At 37.4% G+C, this 17,611-nt stretch overlaps 2 protein-coding genes across 4 annotated transcripts; both read right to left on the reverse strand.

The window, feature by feature from the left end:
* Nucleotides 1-638: 638 nt before the first annotated feature.
* On the reverse strand, nucleotides 639-1,526 carry LOC141594263 (uncharacterized). The gene has a single exon (XM_074414390.1). The coding sequence runs from the start codon at nucleotides 1,485-1,487 to the stop codon at nucleotides 684-686; it is 804 nt and encodes a 267-aa protein (XP_074270491.1). The 5' UTR covers nucleotides 1,488-1,526; the 3' UTR covers nucleotides 639-683.
* A 1,486-nt stretch (nucleotides 1,527-3,012) lies between these two features.
* LOC141596685 (uncharacterized) lies at nucleotides 3,013-17,140 on the reverse strand. Of its 3 annotated transcripts, none has more exons than XM_074416911.1 (15): nucleotides 16,752-17,140; nucleotides 16,280-16,440; nucleotides 14,795-15,355; nucleotides 13,052-14,218; nucleotides 12,627-12,954; nucleotides 11,980-12,235; nucleotides 11,655-11,871; nucleotides 11,200-11,552; nucleotides 10,549-11,055; nucleotides 9,165-10,356; nucleotides 8,325-8,678; nucleotides 7,923-8,160; nucleotides 4,366-6,929; nucleotides 3,923-4,074; nucleotides 3,013-3,574 (listed from the first exon to the last, which is right to left on the reverse strand). In XM_074416911.1, exons 2-15 carry the CDS (start codon nucleotides 16,412-16,414, stop codon nucleotides 3,268-3,270), a joined length of 8,331 nt encoding a protein of 2,776 aa, XP_074273012.1. In that variant the 5' UTR covers nucleotides 16,415-16,440; nucleotides 16,752-17,140; the 3' UTR covers nucleotides 3,013-3,267. The 3 variants fall into 3 exon arrangements, with proteins under 3 accessions (XP_074273012.1, XP_074273011.1, XP_074273010.1); XM_074416910.1 differs by lacking the exon at nucleotides 16,752-17,140 and adding an exon at nucleotides 16,595-16,666; XM_074416909.1 differs by lacking the exon at nucleotides 16,752-17,140 and adding an exon at nucleotides 16,536-16,645.
* Between the last annotated feature and the right edge of the window lie 471 nt (nucleotides 17,141-17,611).

Consider the following 17,611-nt stretch of genomic DNA (forward strand, 5'->3'; position numbering starts at 1 on the left):
TTCATGGTCAATTAATTACTCCCTCCGTCCCAATCATTTGCTACCTTCTATTACAATACTATATACTGCATATGTTACCTAACATTAGTGAAATAGTTTTTTCGGTTAAATTATAATTCCGTTAAATTATACGACTTAATATTACAAACATGTTTCTATGCATCATTTGGAAAGTAGTGCTGTAGTCCTGAAATCGGCCTTGATATCTTAATTATCAGTTTCCTATAGAATTGCCTATGTAGAAAAAAGCATATGCTGGTATAAACCTTGTGTAATACTTGTTTGGCAGTAGACATTAATTAATGAATTTTTAGTTGGTCCGAATCATTTCACTATATGATATGATTCCAGTGAGTGGTTGATCAGCATCCTGCATTACTTTCTCACATTCTCGATTACCATTAGAGCAGGAGCAGAAGCAAATACATCGGAACAGGTTTATTTGTTGTTCAGAAGCGGTGCACAAAACCAACAACACATCAAGCTAAAGAAAAGCGTAAAAACAAGAGAAAAGATCAAGTGATCCAAAATCATGTTTTATTGCATAAAACTGATGAATTTTACAAACAACTGAACAAATTCAGTTCAGTGTACTACAGTAAAAAATGAACAAATCAAATCAAATCCGGAATCATACCTAATCATCACTACTAATTCTAACCCTAAAACCTACTTAATTATAATTAACAGCAGCTAAGGGAGCCTAACAAGTAAGAATCTTCTGGTAAATACTCGGGGAAGAGTTCCGGGACTATACTATCCTCCATCCACGATGAGTAATCAGAAGCGTGAGCGCCAAGGCTTGCATCAACCGACTCAAAATCAATACTTTCCAATAATAATTCAGAACAGTTATCAGAGAATTCAGGGCTGACAGTATACGTAACATCGTTGCATCCCAAATTAACGCTCTTAATTACATCAAAGAGGTTACCAACATCAGTATTAATTGACCCAAGATCTATACTTTCTGTTATTTCTCGACAATTATCAGAGAACATCCAATTATCAGACATTTGGGTATCAAAGTTAGCATCATTAGTGACGCATTCAAGTTCATTAGAACAGCCGATTTCATCGACCCTCGAAACCACTTCCTTCTTCAGCCTTTCAATAGCCGTCTTAAACTTCTCCAGATCCTCTAAATTCATATCATCAATGGGGGTTTCCCACCAATTATTACCATCACCAACATCGTTCCGAAAGTTACCATCTTTTTGAGTATCGTTAAGGAAACGTTCAACGACATTATCGACAGAAGGGTACCCGTCAGAAAAGGGTTTTCCACCAACAGAAAAAGCAATCGCGGCAAACTGCGTACCGGGAAACATAGAACAAAGCTGAGAACACTTACTGAATAACCCAAGTCGACGCTTTGTGAAGGTAACTTGACGTGAATTCTTATTGACGATTCGGGTTATCGGGATCTTTTGCTTTCCCTTGCTGGTTCTTTTTTGTTGGAGCTGATCACAAGTAGTTGTCTTCATGTTTTAGGAATTTTTTACGAAGCTGATGGAATTGGTAATTAGTTGAATTGAATTTAGTATATGAAACTGTGTAATTATATAAGGAAGATTTATGGGTAGAAATTCTTTGATGAAATTAACGGCTATATCACGTGATTAACAGACAAAATTTTGGAAACTAATTTGAATTTGAAGCGCGTTTTTTCTTAAGTTTGGGGGTGACCGTTGTATATCCCGCCATATAGTTGGCTAATATGCAGTTGGTCTTTGAAAGGCGATGAGTTGGCAAAAAAAGAAAAAGTCAATTGGATAGGGTATGAGTTAGGATCAATTCAGGTTCAGGTTCGGGTTCGGGTTCGTGTTAGTTCGGGGTTGCAATTATATATCCGGTTTGGATATGGTAGGATGGGCGTGCTGTTAAAGTACTCACTATTTAGGTATAATAGCTAGTACGTGACAATAAACATTTGAGTTAGATCAAGTGGGACCGGGTCGGGTCATTATGATTTGCTAATAAAATACTCCGTATGAGTTAGTCTCATTTGACGAGATAAGATAAACCTGATTTATATATAACTAATATAATACTCCCTGTTATTCACTATTTTCTTCCCTATCTCCTTAAACGGATTATTCAGGTTTTCTCTCCCTTTTTATTTTGGAAACTTTTACTCTTATTTTATTCTTCGTCTTAATACCCGTGCCCACAAATAAAGGGAAGAAAATAGAGACTAGGAGTGAGTATAATAATAGAATTAGAATGTTAAACTTTACCTGATAAAACCTGTGATCTAACCCTTTGTTTTCAAGGTCATGACCTGACCTTACCAAAAAAATTGATAGAACTTGATGGAGGGAACTGGGAAGTTGAAGGAATTAGCAACAGAATTAGCATTATTACAGAATTTGAAACAATTAGCATTCCTATTTTGATAGAGCTTGTTAATGAGAGAAACCCAGATGATTAACTATAATTACGGAAAGGTAGATTTGGGGATTTAAGTGATTGACGTTTGAGGGTCAAGTAATAACTAGTACTAATGTTTGGACAAGGGACATGGTATATCTGGCAAAATCAACCCGATTCGATTGACCTGAACTATAGACTTAGAGTTAGATCTGGCTAAACTGACCTGATCTGATAAGGGCTAACCTGAGATCGAAAGTGGCCAGAAAAGTGACCCGATAAACCCGTGTTGACCCGACCCAACCAAGAAATGACTTACCCGAAATGACCCATTTTTCTCCACATGCAGCGCGTTCTATTATTCCACATTTCCTTCCATCTCGTTTCCTCTCCTCTCTCAAAAACTCCTTTTCAATTTCTCACGACCCGATTTCCAGTTTGCCACCCGACCATCTCCCCGACTAACACTATACCACCTATCACTTCAATCCGATATATATCATCATTAATTAATTAGTTGCATACTTGCATGACATCCTACAAAAAGCAATTGTACGAAGAAAGCATACACAAAAAGTACACCTAGAGTATATCTAATAATGATCTTGGAGCAGATCCAAACCCATTCAAAAATCCAAATAAACATAAAAATATAATTTAACTAATTATGGGTGGTTAAATTAGACAAATTATGCAAGTGATTAAATTTATTTGCTAAAAAAAATCAAAGCTTGACATTTCCAAAGGTAACATAGATGTTTGTATATCAGTCAAAAGGCCATATATTCACACAGACGGATTAACAACAAAAACTGACAACCATTCTTCTACCAATACCTAACATAAGTTTTGCCATATAATTTGCTGATGCAACATCTGACTGCGGTTCAGTTTCTACTTCTTTTTGCCCTTCTTCTTCGGCTTTCGCTTCTTGTTCGGCTTCCCTTTGTTCTTCTCTGCACCTTTGCTGCTCCCTTGATTTCCATCAGTAGCCGGAGATGTATCATCGGCCTCTTCGAAGGTAGCTTCTTGATCAGCCTTACTGTCAATTTCCACCTCTTCGACATTGTCAGTTTGATGTTTCACCGGGTCTACTTGGGGAATCAATGGACTGATGAAGTATTCGAATGCTTGTTTTCCCGACAGTAGCTTTTCTGTACTGTCTCTGATTAGCAGCATGCTATCCTTCAACTGTTGTCCACTGTAGAAAGAAAAAGGGCGGTTAAGCATGGAGTAAGAGTTGAAGGACATCAATCAACAATAGATGGACAACCGCGAACGAACAAGCGTACACATATGACTTGGATGTGGCCATGTGGGTGTCAAACTGTCAACTAGCTTGGGTGGTACTCATGAACTGGTACGATACCCATCCGCTACAAACTACTCTTGAGGCGCAATTTACAAATAAAACAGTATTGTGGAGTGGAAGAGTGGATAAAAGAGAAGGTATTTCCGAGACAGCAAAATCAAAGCGATGACTTGAGCAGCTCAAATGCCATAACCAATACTAAAAGGTCTAATTCTCAGACAATGAATGTGAACTAACCTTGTAGCCAGAACTGCAGATAATAGACGCAACTCAAGAAGCATGCATTCGGATTCTGCCAACATGCTCCTGCTGTAATCATCACAAGATTCATTTACTGCTACAGCAGCTGAAACTGTTCTCAGGAGATCATGTAATTTATCAACCTGGACCTGTTAGAAACCCATAAGAAATGATGGTCAGAATAAGCAACGAGGCACTTATGCCGATAATATTACTTCCTTTGTCATATCCATTATTTACGTTTGCTTTTATTTCGGGTTCTTATGAGCCACATGCAAGTGGGAAGCGACAATTTACTAGCCATAACTCATAAGGGTACAACTCGGAGGAAGAAAGAGAGCAAAACTGTCTTTTTAAAACACAAACCTTAAACTAAATACAAAATGGGCCATAAAGGAATATGTAAGGAAATGGGTGAGATACAGAGTGTATATATTTACCTTAACATTTGCAGCATTCGACACAAATTTCTGCCAACACTTTTCATTATTCCCTCCGGCCAACTTCAATGTCTCAAAAAGCTCCCATACATTCCAATCCACTATTATCTTAGACGCTGAATCCTTAACCTCCATCTCTTGATTGTTGGCACTAGCCTGATGATCACTGACTCTACCTTGAGTAGCATTCACATTACTTGGGAACAATATTCTCAACAGATCCTCCTTATTTTGGTTGTCAATGTCGAGAAAAATGGCATCCTTGCAAGAAAGAGGTGAGGAGACTGCTCCTATGCTTACAATCACCAGAGGATCTCCGATAGATTTCAGAGCTAAGGCAATAGCATTGATAATTCCCATGGTAGTCCTTTTTCGGAGAGCTTCCCGAAAAACTGGTGGTAATTGTGAAGTAACTTCACCCCTGCTCAATACATCTTGAAGTTTATCTTTATAACTCATATTTTTCACTTTGTTCAAATGAATCAAGGACAACATAATAACTAGTCTCAGTAAAAGCACAGGAAAGTTGTCTTTTGCAATGATGCCAGCATTTTTGACCCATTCTACAGTTTGCCTTGTGTTCGCCAGAAGGTGATGGACTACACGAGCCAGAAAATTATAAGCATCATTCAAAACAATACCCAATTTGCCCTTATTAGCTGACAAATTTTTGATGAGACCACCCTTCCATCCAAGATGTGTGAACCATTCAACAAGAGACGATCTAGTTATGAACATTCGACCCTGGAGTTCTAGAAGGGAAACCATTAGACGGTCGGCTAGATATAGAAAACAATAAGGGGATATGTAATCCCTTGCTCTCCAATTAGCACGATAAGCATCAGATAGAGAACCAAGAAGTTTGCAAGCAAGGGAAATCTCCGGAGCTTCACTCCTGTTGCCAATGGGGACTGATTGTTTCCATGTCGAGAGGACCTCAAAAAACGACTTCCAAGGAAAATTACTAGGAAGTCGTCTCACGACAGTCTCATATAGGTCTGTTTTACACATGGGCATTCCAAGCAGCCCCATGGCAACCCGTCCAAGCTGCCCATATGTAAGTTCTTCTTTCCCTTCAAGATTCATCAATATGAATCCTTCCAAGATGTTAGATGAGACTTTCATCTCCCTCAAACATATAAAGTCTCTGCTTGCCACTCTTCTCCAGTCTAGAGGAAAGATCAAGAAAAAGTATGTTTCCATGGAGTAGTCAGAATATTTCTGCAGTGACACTGATTCCTGATGCTTTGTTTTAGCAGATTTGAAAGAAGAAAGCAACTGTGCGACTTCATAAATCAACTGGACAATCCTGGCCTTGCTGAACTCGGAGACAACACCCACTTTTCCCCTCTTCTGAAGTTCATCAAGAACTCTTAAAACGTTCATGCCTGTAGAAAATAACTCCGTAGACCAATGGTTTCGTCCAGCAGCTAACAACTGAGGTACATTGATGCTAACCAACTTTCCAAACTTCTTGAAAAAACCTTTGTTCACCTCTTTCAACCATTCAGCATCAGGGTGTAGACACACATAAACTGGACCCGTATTAGAAGGCAGTTTCCGAACCCCAAGATAGTTTAAACAAAATTCTCCAACTTCAAGAAAATGATCGCTTTCATTTGTTTCAAATGCGTCAAAGTAGTTCAATATTGTCAACATGGTCTCTTGCCATGACTTCCAAAAATAAATCATCATCTCGAAAGAGACTTTGTCTTGGGAAATCCTCTGCAGTGAATGCATGGCAGGATCTGTTACCAGGTCGATTTCCAGTTCATACTTTGAAGGATGAGTATGTAATATTAAGTCCAGGATTTTTCTAGTAGAAATTACTACCCCTCTGAGATTCTTGCGATTCTGAAAGGAAATCAAAAATTCGTGCAACTGACTGAGTAAGTAATTTCTGTCCAGAAAAATCAGGACATCAGCACACGCGTTTTTGTATAGGAGTTGTTCCCCAGAACTGTGAGCGGAAGCTTTGGCTTTCAATAACAGTTCTTCCTTCTGCTCGAATTGTTTGAAAGGCCAGCCTTTACTTCCTTTAGCCCAAAGGCAACCAGCAAAAACATGCCACAAAAAGTATTCACAGGCTTCGTTGAAAAGTCCACCCTTGTGCAAAAACTCCGCCTCAAGTAAAAACTCCCCTCTTTCCCTGGCAATATCAGCAGCCTTTGAGAAGTTCCCTAATTCTTCTTCCAAAATGAGTTGTTCATCAAAACACCCATACTTCTTTAGAAAGGCGCGCATGGAATCCTCCGAGCAGAAGGCTTTAACGAATTTCATCATCCCTTTTTTATCATCCTGTTGGAGCTGAGAAAGAGCACAATTTTCGAGAAACACTTGTTCAATCATATCCAAGTCAGTAGCTGTGTTCTGCTGCTTCCAATACTGAATATACTGCAAACCCATATCAAACAATTTCCCATCCGTGCATGAAGATAAGCATTCGGAAAACCTATTACACTTGGCATAAACGGTAGCAGCAAGCTCATAACACCCGGCCAATGTGAAACATTTACCGGCCCTTTCACGATATGAATCATCACAATGCTGAAAATATAAATTCCCTGGAAAAAATATTCTAAACGCTTAGTATAATTAACTAGGAAAACTAATGACGATTGACGGGACAATTAAATCAAAATATACAAATAATCACAATGATAATTAAGCAATTCCAAAATCACAAAGGCTTTTTACGAGTATATTAGGGATTTCTAAAGTTTGCAGAGCATTGTCACATATTGGTAGAAGCAAGGATGGATAGACAAATTGACTTGAGTAATCAGTTTGTCTCACTTGAATCCATAGGCCTGCTGCAGGGAGCGTTAAAATGTTATAAACAGGACGATAACTCAGTCAAAAATAACACAAATAAATTGTTCAGTCTGTTGCGCCGAACTTGATTCACACATAATTAGGTTCAAACTACCCATCACCTAAGCCCCCTCATATCAGCACCTAAACGATTTAGTAAGCAACTATGGCGAATTTTCTTTCATCACTAGCAGTTCAGAAATTATAAGCTTACACCCCTATGCACTATGAGCTTGATGCTTAATGTTGCTTAACAATGCAGATATGCCGTCTGTCTCAAATTTAAAACTTCACCATAAATTATGAAACAGCTTACATTTCCACACAAAAATTTAAGGTGTGCTGCTATGTATAATGACCATGTATAGTAAGATTCGTAAGGAGGGAAATGTTTGAACAACAGCGCGAGATAGTCATTAGTTTAGACACAAACCCAATAAACATTCACAAGTGACTAAATCATGTGCACACAAGGGCTGAGCAGTGAAGGTCCTTTCTTCATTTATTTGAAAACTTAAAAGGAAAAAAAAAGAAAGTCCATAACTTAGGCCATGATACTTAGCCTTGAGTCACTTGACTGCAAGTGTAAAACACAGATGTGTATCAGGTCACAATATTTTTTTTAATCGCATTTTTGTGTTTTGTCTTGAAATGAAGCGTCCAAGTGCCATATCGAGTCAATGAGTGGAAGTACTACACAAACAATGTCTAAGTAACAGAACATTCCAAGAGTGAAAAATCACCTGCTTTATAGAACTCCTTCAATTCAAAATAGCACTCTGCAGCTCTCCAATATACACTTATGCTTTCAAAAAGTTCACCAGCTTGCCTAAGAATGTTGGAGGCTTCTTCAGGATTTAGTTCATTCATTCGAGTAGCCGATGCTTTCAGCCCTAAAGCCTTTGCAAGAGTTTCCCAGTGCTTATCACCAGCTCTTTCAAAGCACATGGTTGCCACCTCATAGTTTTCCACGGCTAACAACTGTAGACAATTAAACCAGTCCCAGGAAGGGACAATTTCAGTAGTTTTTACTGATAATATGTAAGGTGAAAAGTAGAGAGATAATAATTTGCATATATTCCAACAGATATGGCATTCAGCCATTCAGGACAAAAACAAAAATTATTCCAAAAAACTTTGTTAACCTTTTTGCCCCGTGCTTTCCACTCCTCAGGACTACTTGCAACTTGCATTGCACGAGCAAGAGCATCGTCCAATTCTCTAACCTGAACAACACACTTCTTCTTCCAGTAGTCAAACATTGGCTTTGAAAGATCCTCTTTATTTTCGCATATCCATAGCCTTTGCCGTGTGCGAGTGATAGCAACATACAACTGTTTTAGCTCCGAGCACAGAACATTGTGCTTCTCAGAACTAAATTCTGGAAAAGACACTGCTGATGCAGAATCAAAGAGATCCTTAACATTCATGTACTCATATATAACCCTCCACTGGTTTCTCAGAGGGGATGACCCAAAGAAGTTGTACAGGAGGACGTCCTGCAAACGCAACATAATTGTGTGATCAGAAGCTCGTGCTGTCACATTATATATTTTTAATGTATTCAACAAATATGTATAAATGACTACCAATTCAGAATTGACTTTGAAAGGAACGTCAATTGAGAAGTAGCAGTAATTGTAACTTCCTCCATACATGAATGAATTTCTTAGTTTTTAGTGCACTAAACTAAAAAAGATAACAGATGCGGATAAGAATGCGAGATGATTAAACATGCGGTGTACATAATTCACAAACAAAAAAAGGAAAAATCTCAACATGGAAACCAAGAAATTTACCATGGATAGACGGACAGATAGAGTATATACAGTACATAAATGGCGTTGAGATGATGCTAGAAAATGAACTTTGTTAAGCATGTTAGCCTTTTGAAATAAAGCTCAACATAGCATATTGTTTCGTTTAAATGGTAAACATCAAGAACAAGATACTCGGAACAGTCAGGAATGCATGATATAGCTTACCTGAAACTCTAATCCCTTGCACTCGACAATTGTTAGCACAAGAGCATTCTTTCCAACATAGCTTGATATTTCTTGCCGAAGAGATTCATCTCGTACCAGAATAACCTGCTCGGCTCCAAACCCAACAAGATTGCAACTCACATTATCATTGTTGCCAAAGATTGTAACGATGGCATTCTCATCAGATCCAGACTCAAGTAATATTGGAGCCTCTCCAAATATTCGACTAGTTTCAGGGCTCAGGATATCAATAGAATGAGGAAAGAAATGATATATAAGGTCTATAACACTCTGTCCTAACTTGAGTATACCAGCATGGGTTCGGAAATTCTCACTCAGTTGAAAAATAGGAGATATATAACCTTTCTCATGGATTCCACTTCTTTCATGATTTGTTTCACTCACCAGAAACTCCTTGTAAAACAAGCATCTTACATCTTGGAACCTGAAATCAATTCCTCTAGCGATTGTCTGTGCTGTATCACCAGAAAACACAAACCCCTCGTCAACATTTCTACAGACATATTTGAAAAGCGCAATTTGCCTCATGGTCAAATCTTGAACTTCATCTATATAAACATAGTCAATGAAGTCTCCATCGTATCTTTCATGCTGTAATCGTCTATGCAGATCATTAACAAAATCAGCCAAATCAAATTCTCTTCGCTCCAATTTCATCTTTTCATAATCTAAGAAAATACGATAAATGGCATCCCTTTTCTCATGATTTAAGGTTGACGTTCGTCCCTGAGATAGATTAAGATAGTCTTCCAAGGTAAGCCTCCCATCCAGAGTCTCTCCGACTAGGAGCCCGCCTTTAATACAAGAAATTATCTCTATGAAAACTTTTGAGGCATCAAGCTTCTTGGTGAGCTGTGAATTGAAATGTGGCCAATAGAACATACAAAACTTATCGTAGTTAACCTCTTTCCTTTTCATTAAAAATTCTACTGTTCTCCGACTAGCACATCCTGAAGACTCAACTTCATCATCATGATATCTGTTAAAGAACGACGCACCCAACGTGCCATCAATCATAAGCAAGAACTTATTGAAAGTTATTACAAGAGGATATGACTTTGGCGGAACAGCAACAAATGAATCTGGGATGTCCATGAACTGCTCTCCATTATCTAAATCATCAATATCATTAGAGACACTTCCTGAGGAACTGTTCTCACCCCGAGCAAAACTGTAGAAAAAGGAAGTGAAGTTTAGTAGATGTAGCAACGTAAACTCAAACATATGTTACAACTATTAACTCCACAACATATGCCAATCAATTCCAATTCTCGTGCTGAAGTCGTAGAGTCTAGCCTTGAACAATTCTAGAAAAAACATAAATACAACTATGGGAAAAGCTATAATAAAGCTAATCATATACCTTTTCAGATGAGAAACATGTTGCTTTATGGCAAAACAAAGTTTTGGACTAACTGTCACAAACAGTTGACGTAAGACACTTTCACTCTCCAGAATCTCCTTAGAGTGGGAATAATGTAGAGTCCGACCATCTGAAAGTCCTTCCAAAGCCATCTGATGGAGTTGCTCTTTCTGGAAAAGTTTCATAGTCAACACAGTCGTCTTTCCGGTACCAGACCGTCCTAAAATAAAAGAGCTCTTGTCATGCAAAATTATCTCCTTTTCTTGATCTGTTACTTCGAATGGTAACTCCAACGCTTGGCCATCTGAGTCAGATAGCAAATGTCCCACTGTCCCAGCAGATAGCGAGTAAAACTTCATCAATATTAAACTCTCGCTCACTTTTGAATTTTCAGCATAATTTACAGGATCCAGGTCGTCATCACTAGCACTTCTTGATTCAGCACTGATGTTCTTGTGTCGAACAATATCCATCGATGTGCTCCAAGTTGTTGGGACCTCAACATCGCTAGAAAAGTGGGTTATCAACATGGTTAGCACAATAATCAGGCATTGATAGAGTTGGCTAGTTAAGAAATGACAGCAAGAAACAATCCTACTAAAACTATGAATACTGATTTGTTTGTCATGTAAACACAATAAGAAAACATACCCCTCAAGACTTCTTTCTTTGCAGCGACTCAAGAAATCATTAGTGAATGCACCATAGACGTTGTCTAGCCTTTTAACCAGCGCTGAAACATCTTCCAAAGATACAATATCCCAAATTTTCATTACTTGGAAGTATCTTACTTCCTTAATAATGTCAATTGTGCTAATAATATATCGACCCTCGACTTTGTATTGTTTGACAATTTGAATAGCACTATCACAAACTGGATCAACTCGGATTTTCTTTGGCCTCCAGCCATTTGATAGTTTAACAAGAACGTTCATCACTGACTTCTTTGCCCGTGTTGATGGAAGCTTTGAAAAGGACTTGACAAAATTGTCACTGAATAGAACCTTGAAAAATGAGAGACGACAGAAAATTCATTAAAATGTAGACGTCCGGAGTAGTATAAATTGTGGGTAAGGGAAACCCATCAGAAAAAACACAAAGTATACCTTCCATCTGGCACTCTTGAAAATAATACTATCCTTATTAAGCAAATCATCAAGTTGATTTAGCTCGTCCTTCATGTTTATCATGGCTTCGGCCAAGCTTTTATCTTTCTCAGCATTGAATAAACAGTTGCGCGCCTGTGCATTACAGACCAACTTCTTCCATATTGAATCACTTCTAACAAGTGTTCTTTCATTGCCAAGCACCCAAAGACAATGTCTGAAGAAAATAGAAAATTTCATTCAATGGTTGTCGATCGACACAGACAATGTTTTTATTTTTCAGAAACCAAAAGATTGTAAGACAAAACATTAAACAAACTCATACCTTGCCCGGGTAAGAGCCACATTAGTACGTTGACAATCTGAAATAAAGCCGACTTGTCCTGTATTATTAGCTCTTACTGTCGATAGTATTATTATATCCTCCTCTCCACCTTGAAATCCATCAACAGATTTCACCTTCACTGCAAAATTGGGGAGGTTCTCGTACCTTTTTCCTAGCAAATCCTCAATGGCCACAACTTGTGCAGCGTATGGCGACACTATGCCAATAGCAATCCTCTTAGCTGAGTGATTCCAAGCTGCACCCAGGTAAAAGTGTTACAGAGTGCATTAACCAAAGCAAATAACAAGTAGACGAATATGACAAAAGAATGCACTAAACAACAACATACATAACAGGGCAGAATCTCCTACTTCAATTGAAAAATATAGTTCATATATACCACACTTCTATAAATGAATTTCGTTAGTTTCTATGCTAGTTTCTTGTGATCTCTTTTTTTAATGTCGAGCACTTCTATCCCGAGAATTTGAAGAAATGATAATAAAAGATAACTATGTTCAGTAACATTTATAAACATCTACTCCAGTTCTAATAAGTAGTCTATAACAGAGGAGAATCTTAAATAGAACTGTAGAACATCACTTATTTTAACTAAAATTGCTCACAAAACAGTATGTAATACATACTCTTGTACAGATTTTTCAAAAGTTTTGCCACAACAGCAGCCTCGACCATGTTTCTACGGCTGCGACCATCATCATCAACCTCATCTTGTCCCGCCGAAATATTTATGAATGAATAAGGGCCAAACATTGGCCCTGCAAGATACTGCCTCTCATAAACCTTACTCCGAACACTGGGGGCATCCAAAATTTGGTTAAAATAGAATTCTGTATTTGGAAATGCACTGATTGAAGGATGCATCCTGTACTGCATGTTTAATAGGTATTTTTCCGAACCCAACAAACTTAGTCTCCGGAACAAACTTCTTCCAAAACCAGCCTCCGCTGAAACCTGCAAAAAAGATCTTTTAAGCAGGTATAAGCGCTCTATAAATATTTGGGCAGATAAAATTCATAAAAAAACAAGAATTACCACAAACTTAACTTACATTGCTTTTAACCATAGCTGGCAACTGGCATTCATCCCCAAAAAGAATAGCATGCCTTAGACCACGGAGTTGCAGAGGTATGGCTGATTCACATTCCTTCAGTTGCGCAGCTTCATCAATTACCAAGAGGCTTAAAGGCTCAATTGGCATATAGTAGAGCTTTGAGGAGCTGGAAGCAGTGCAGAAAATTAATGATGCCATTCGGAAACACATTTCGGTCAATGATTCATAACTTGTGGCATAAGGTAGGTCAAGATCACCAAGAGACCTATGCAAAGTTTTCAGGACGGAAATGCATTGTCGCCTCTGCACTTCAATCAATGGTAACATATCAAGTTGAGAATCCTCGGCTTCAATACCAGAAAACAGTTTCAGTAATTCTTCAGAATCAGTATAATCTTTCAGCAGCATTTCTTCAAAAGAATACAGCAGGCCTAAGAGTCTTCTCATGTATTCGACGTTACATTCCCCAATATACCTTCTTGATATATGAGTACTAAAAATTGATATACAGCGCCTGACATTTTTTGCAGCAGCAATAAATCGAGACTTGACAAAATCCAGAAATGAATCGATCAGTCGTTTAGCAGCAGCATCTTCAATGCCTTGTTCCCGTAATTTAATCAATTCATTATCTACGAATACTTCGTAGTCTGAAACACATTTCTCAAGAAAAGTAGACAAGCATGGGAAACAGCTCCTCCAACCAGTTAGAGGGGCAAAACACTCTGCTAGCCTCTTTACACGATAATCGAGATATATATCTTCGATATCTGAGCTTACTCTCAAACGTTGTTTGTTTCCAAACAAAAGTATGTTTCCAAGAAAGCCAAATGACTCGGCAGAGTCCTCTTCCGAATAGTTTCTCACTAAGTCCAAAACACGGCTAGCTACCTCTGTGATGGCAACGTTTGTTGGAGCACATGTCAGAGTCCCGATATTCTTCTTTAAGAGAAGATACAGCAATGTGCCTATAGTTTTTGTTTTCCCCGTTCCAGGGGGGCCCCAAACTAGTTGAACCTGAGACTTATGGTAGCATTCTGTTGCTTGAAGTGAAGCTGAAACTGCTTCAATTTGAGAGGGATTAAGTTTTGAAGATAAATCCATGAGTAAATTTTCAGAAAGTCCATTAAACGTGGCATCACGACAATCATGCATATCTCCATCCTGTTATTGTCCCAAATCATGATGAGAAACAAGGATGTTAATTGAAAGGGTTGCCTAATGACATATGAAAGAACATGAATGGAATACGCTGAACCCACACATCCTTGTTTGATTATTATGATCATTAGGTATATATGTTATGAACACCACAAATAATAAGGGCGCTAATAGAGCAATAAACATGACAATTACTACCTTCGTCTCACGACTTCAATGGTCAATTCATGACAACTTTTACCATTTATCTTCGTAACATATGTAAAGATCCAACAACTTTTTTCAGACTTTATTTATGAATTAAATTAGTGTCATATGATGTTAAACAGTTGGAAAAATTGTACATTTTGAGAAAATAACGATCAAAGTCGACATCTTTTGACAACAACAGTCAAATGGGAATTTGATGAAGGGGATATCAATGATGAGGCAGTCAAGGCTTCAAGCTGAGCACCCTCTTCAAGGACAAATATATTAAGCGTGATATAAGGAATCCATACGGATAAGGACTGATTACGCATACATAGCTTCTCATCGAGATTCTCTATTAACAATGAACATAGCAAAAGTGACACTTACCAAGGGATTTCTTTGCAGAACTCCTCCGATTATGTTCAAATTTACATGCATATGCAAGGCCTTCCATATTCTTTTGTATGTGATGGTGTTTGTCAAGAAGATCAAGAAAAGTGAGGTATAGTCATCGTCCAGTACACTAATGTCTTTCGATGTTTCTACCGTGAATATTGTGGAAGAACTCTCCTCATCGATATCATCCTCAGAATAGCTCCGTGGGATTTTTGTGACTGATGCTAAAACCCAAGTTCGAGCCACCATTTGCAAGTCGTCGTAAGTTTCAGGACGAAACTTCACAAGGGCAAAGACATCATCAGGCAACGTTTTGTAAGGCTCCTTACCACGGTCATTAAACTTGTTCCTCCAACCATCAACATTAATATCATAAAGGAGTGAGTCACCACGCGGTTTGATTTTGTTATAAGACAATACTTCGGCATATGGTGCCCTTGATATAATCTCTAAACTTGAGCAAAGGTCTGCCCGTGTTTCTTCTAGCAAGGGATAAATAAACGAACTGAAATACTCGGTCACTGTTTCAAATGATTCCGGGATTTTGTTGACCTGTAATACATAATCAACAATCCAAAAAAATTCATTTCTTGTGATATTTTACATACAAATATACACAAAGATGAATGCATCAATGGAGATATCAGATTATTAAGCTGGACAAATCTACTATGAGACACAATCACTAAACTGATATGTGATCAGCCTCACGAGAACATCATTAAGTTCGTTGGTTCAATCATTAATAATGCAACCAACTGAGTTTTCATAGCAGATATTTGATGGCCAACATAACAGCAATAACATAGCCTTACCTGATTAACAATCAGGAATAATGGGGCTGGAAAAGGTGGAAAGAAATATACAGAGCACAGAAGAAAAAAATGAAAAAAAACTTTATTACTTAGACGAGCACAAAACACCGTCCACTCCACATAGAATTTCCATAAGACAACTTAAATACCAGAAATATTGTCTTCCAACCCCAATCACAGTGAGTGATAATAGTTTGTTTTCAACACACTAGTTAACAATCCACAATTCATGGGTTTAATCAGCCATTGGAGCTCCTTGATTATGCATCACAAGCTAAGAAAGTTTCATAGTACACAATTACTCAAACATCAAAACTACAGATTATACTATCCCGCCTCGTTTTTTCATTTAATTTCAACACTTATCTTCCCAGACCCATAATGTCATAACTCACAAAAAGAACATAGCTTTCTCACATCCAATTCTAGAAAGGAAACTACTCCCTTTGTCTGTCTCGGTCATTTATTTACCTTTTATATTCATTGTGAAAACTATTTTAAACAAAGGTAAACAAATGATTGCGTCAGAGGGAGTAGAAAACGCTTGAGATTATGAAACAACAACCCCATCATAGAAAAGGGAACACTCCCAAACATTATCACATACACAAGAGATGAAGAGAAGAATATTGGACGAAATGAGGAAGTGAAAGACGCGAACCTGGTCCTGGTAGAGATCATCATTGAAGATGTCATCAATAGACCATGAGAAGACCTTATCAAGGAAGCCAGACTTGCTACCTATTTTCTCATCAAAATCACTTAAACCCTCCATACCAACATCTACCTCCATCATCAATTTACCATCAACACCTCATGCAACTACAAAAAAAAAAATATCATCAACAATCAACAATCAAAACCCATCATAATGTTAAATAGAAAAAGAAAATAAATCCGTCTTAAGGGAGACTAACCGAATAAACAATGATATGATCATAAAAACCCACAAAAAAGAAAAGAAAGTTTAACTCACAAAATCATTAAACAATCAAAACCCATCATATATAATGCTAATATATAAACAATATAGTATGAACATATAACATAAAAGTTTGAAACTTTTGTGGGTTTCCTTAACTACAAAGGAAATTTAAACCGTACAGCAAAGAAAAAGAGAAGAATTTTCAAACCTAGTACAAACACCAAGTCACTAAAGATGGAAGTTGTGCTACTTTTTTTATCAGTACTACAGTAAAATAAAGACAGGTTTGTGTTTTTTTTTCTTTTGGTGTTAGATGAATAGTTAAAAGAGGAAACCCAAAAGACTAAGAAATGAAGGAAGTTGTGGGAAATGTTTAAAAGTGGGAAATCATATTTAAGATCGTTTGAATTTTATGGAACAGTTTATACAGAATTGGTTGTAAATATAAAATCATCTTAAGTGAGATTTTGAATAATTGTAGTAGCTAACCTGTACTAGGGTATTGATTAAATTTCTTGATTTAAAGGTGAATTTCAAATGATTGGTGGGTTTTTATGGGAAAATTGACTTGGAGTTGACACAAAATGACTACTAATCAACAAAGAATAAAGATAAAAAGAAAAAGGAGATTATTACTTAAGTGGGTCATTGATCGTCACTTACACGAAAATGAACGATTGTAATCGTACGTCACAACTTTCCCGCTATTTTTTTTGTTGGGCGTCTTATGCAAGCTTTGTTGTTCTACCTAAATTACTATTATGCCCTCTTCTTTGAAGAGAATTTTCCGAGTACTTTTGTGTAAATTTTGATAGTCCGAGTTTATATGAATCTACAAATCTTATCTATATTAATACAAAAGACAATACTCAATCCTTAGCGCGCCACGTCATTAATGCAGTTTTTTTTTTTCGGAAATTCATGTTATGGCGGGACCCGTGAGTGTGCAATGTATTTATTTCTTCAGATTTCCGTCTTTTCAAACATGCGATAAATTCCGTCTTACAACAAATTCTATAAAATAATATTATGAAAAAATTCTATGAATTAATATTATGAAATAGTTTT

The sequence above is a fragment of the Silene latifolia genome, chromosome 8 (genome assembly GCF_048544455.1).
Source record: "Silene latifolia isolate original U9 population chromosome 8, ASM4854445v1, whole genome shotgun sequence".
Classification (NCBI taxonomy): domain Eukaryota; kingdom Viridiplantae; phylum Streptophyta; class Magnoliopsida; order Caryophyllales; family Caryophyllaceae; genus Silene; species Silene latifolia.

Excerpts from the sequence above, each read along its gene's own strand:
- LOC141594263 (XM_074414390.1), bottom strand. The coding sequence starts at position 1,487 with ATGAAGACAACTACTTGTGATCAGCTCCAACAAAAAAGAACCAGCAAG.
- LOC141596685 (XM_074416911.1), bottom strand. The coding sequence starts at position 16,414 with ATGATGGAGGTAGATGTTGGTATGGAGGGTTTAAGTGATTTTGATGAG. Across the intron at positions 12,955-13,051 it reads CAGCTATGGTTAAAAGCAAT|GTTTCAGCGGAGGCTGGTTT; the intron begins GTAAGTTAAGTT and ends TCTTTTTTGCAG. Across the intron at positions 11,553-11,654 it reads TCAAGAGTGCCAGATGGAAG|GTTCTATTCAGTGACAATTT; the intron begins GTATACTTTGTG and ends TCATTTTTCAAG.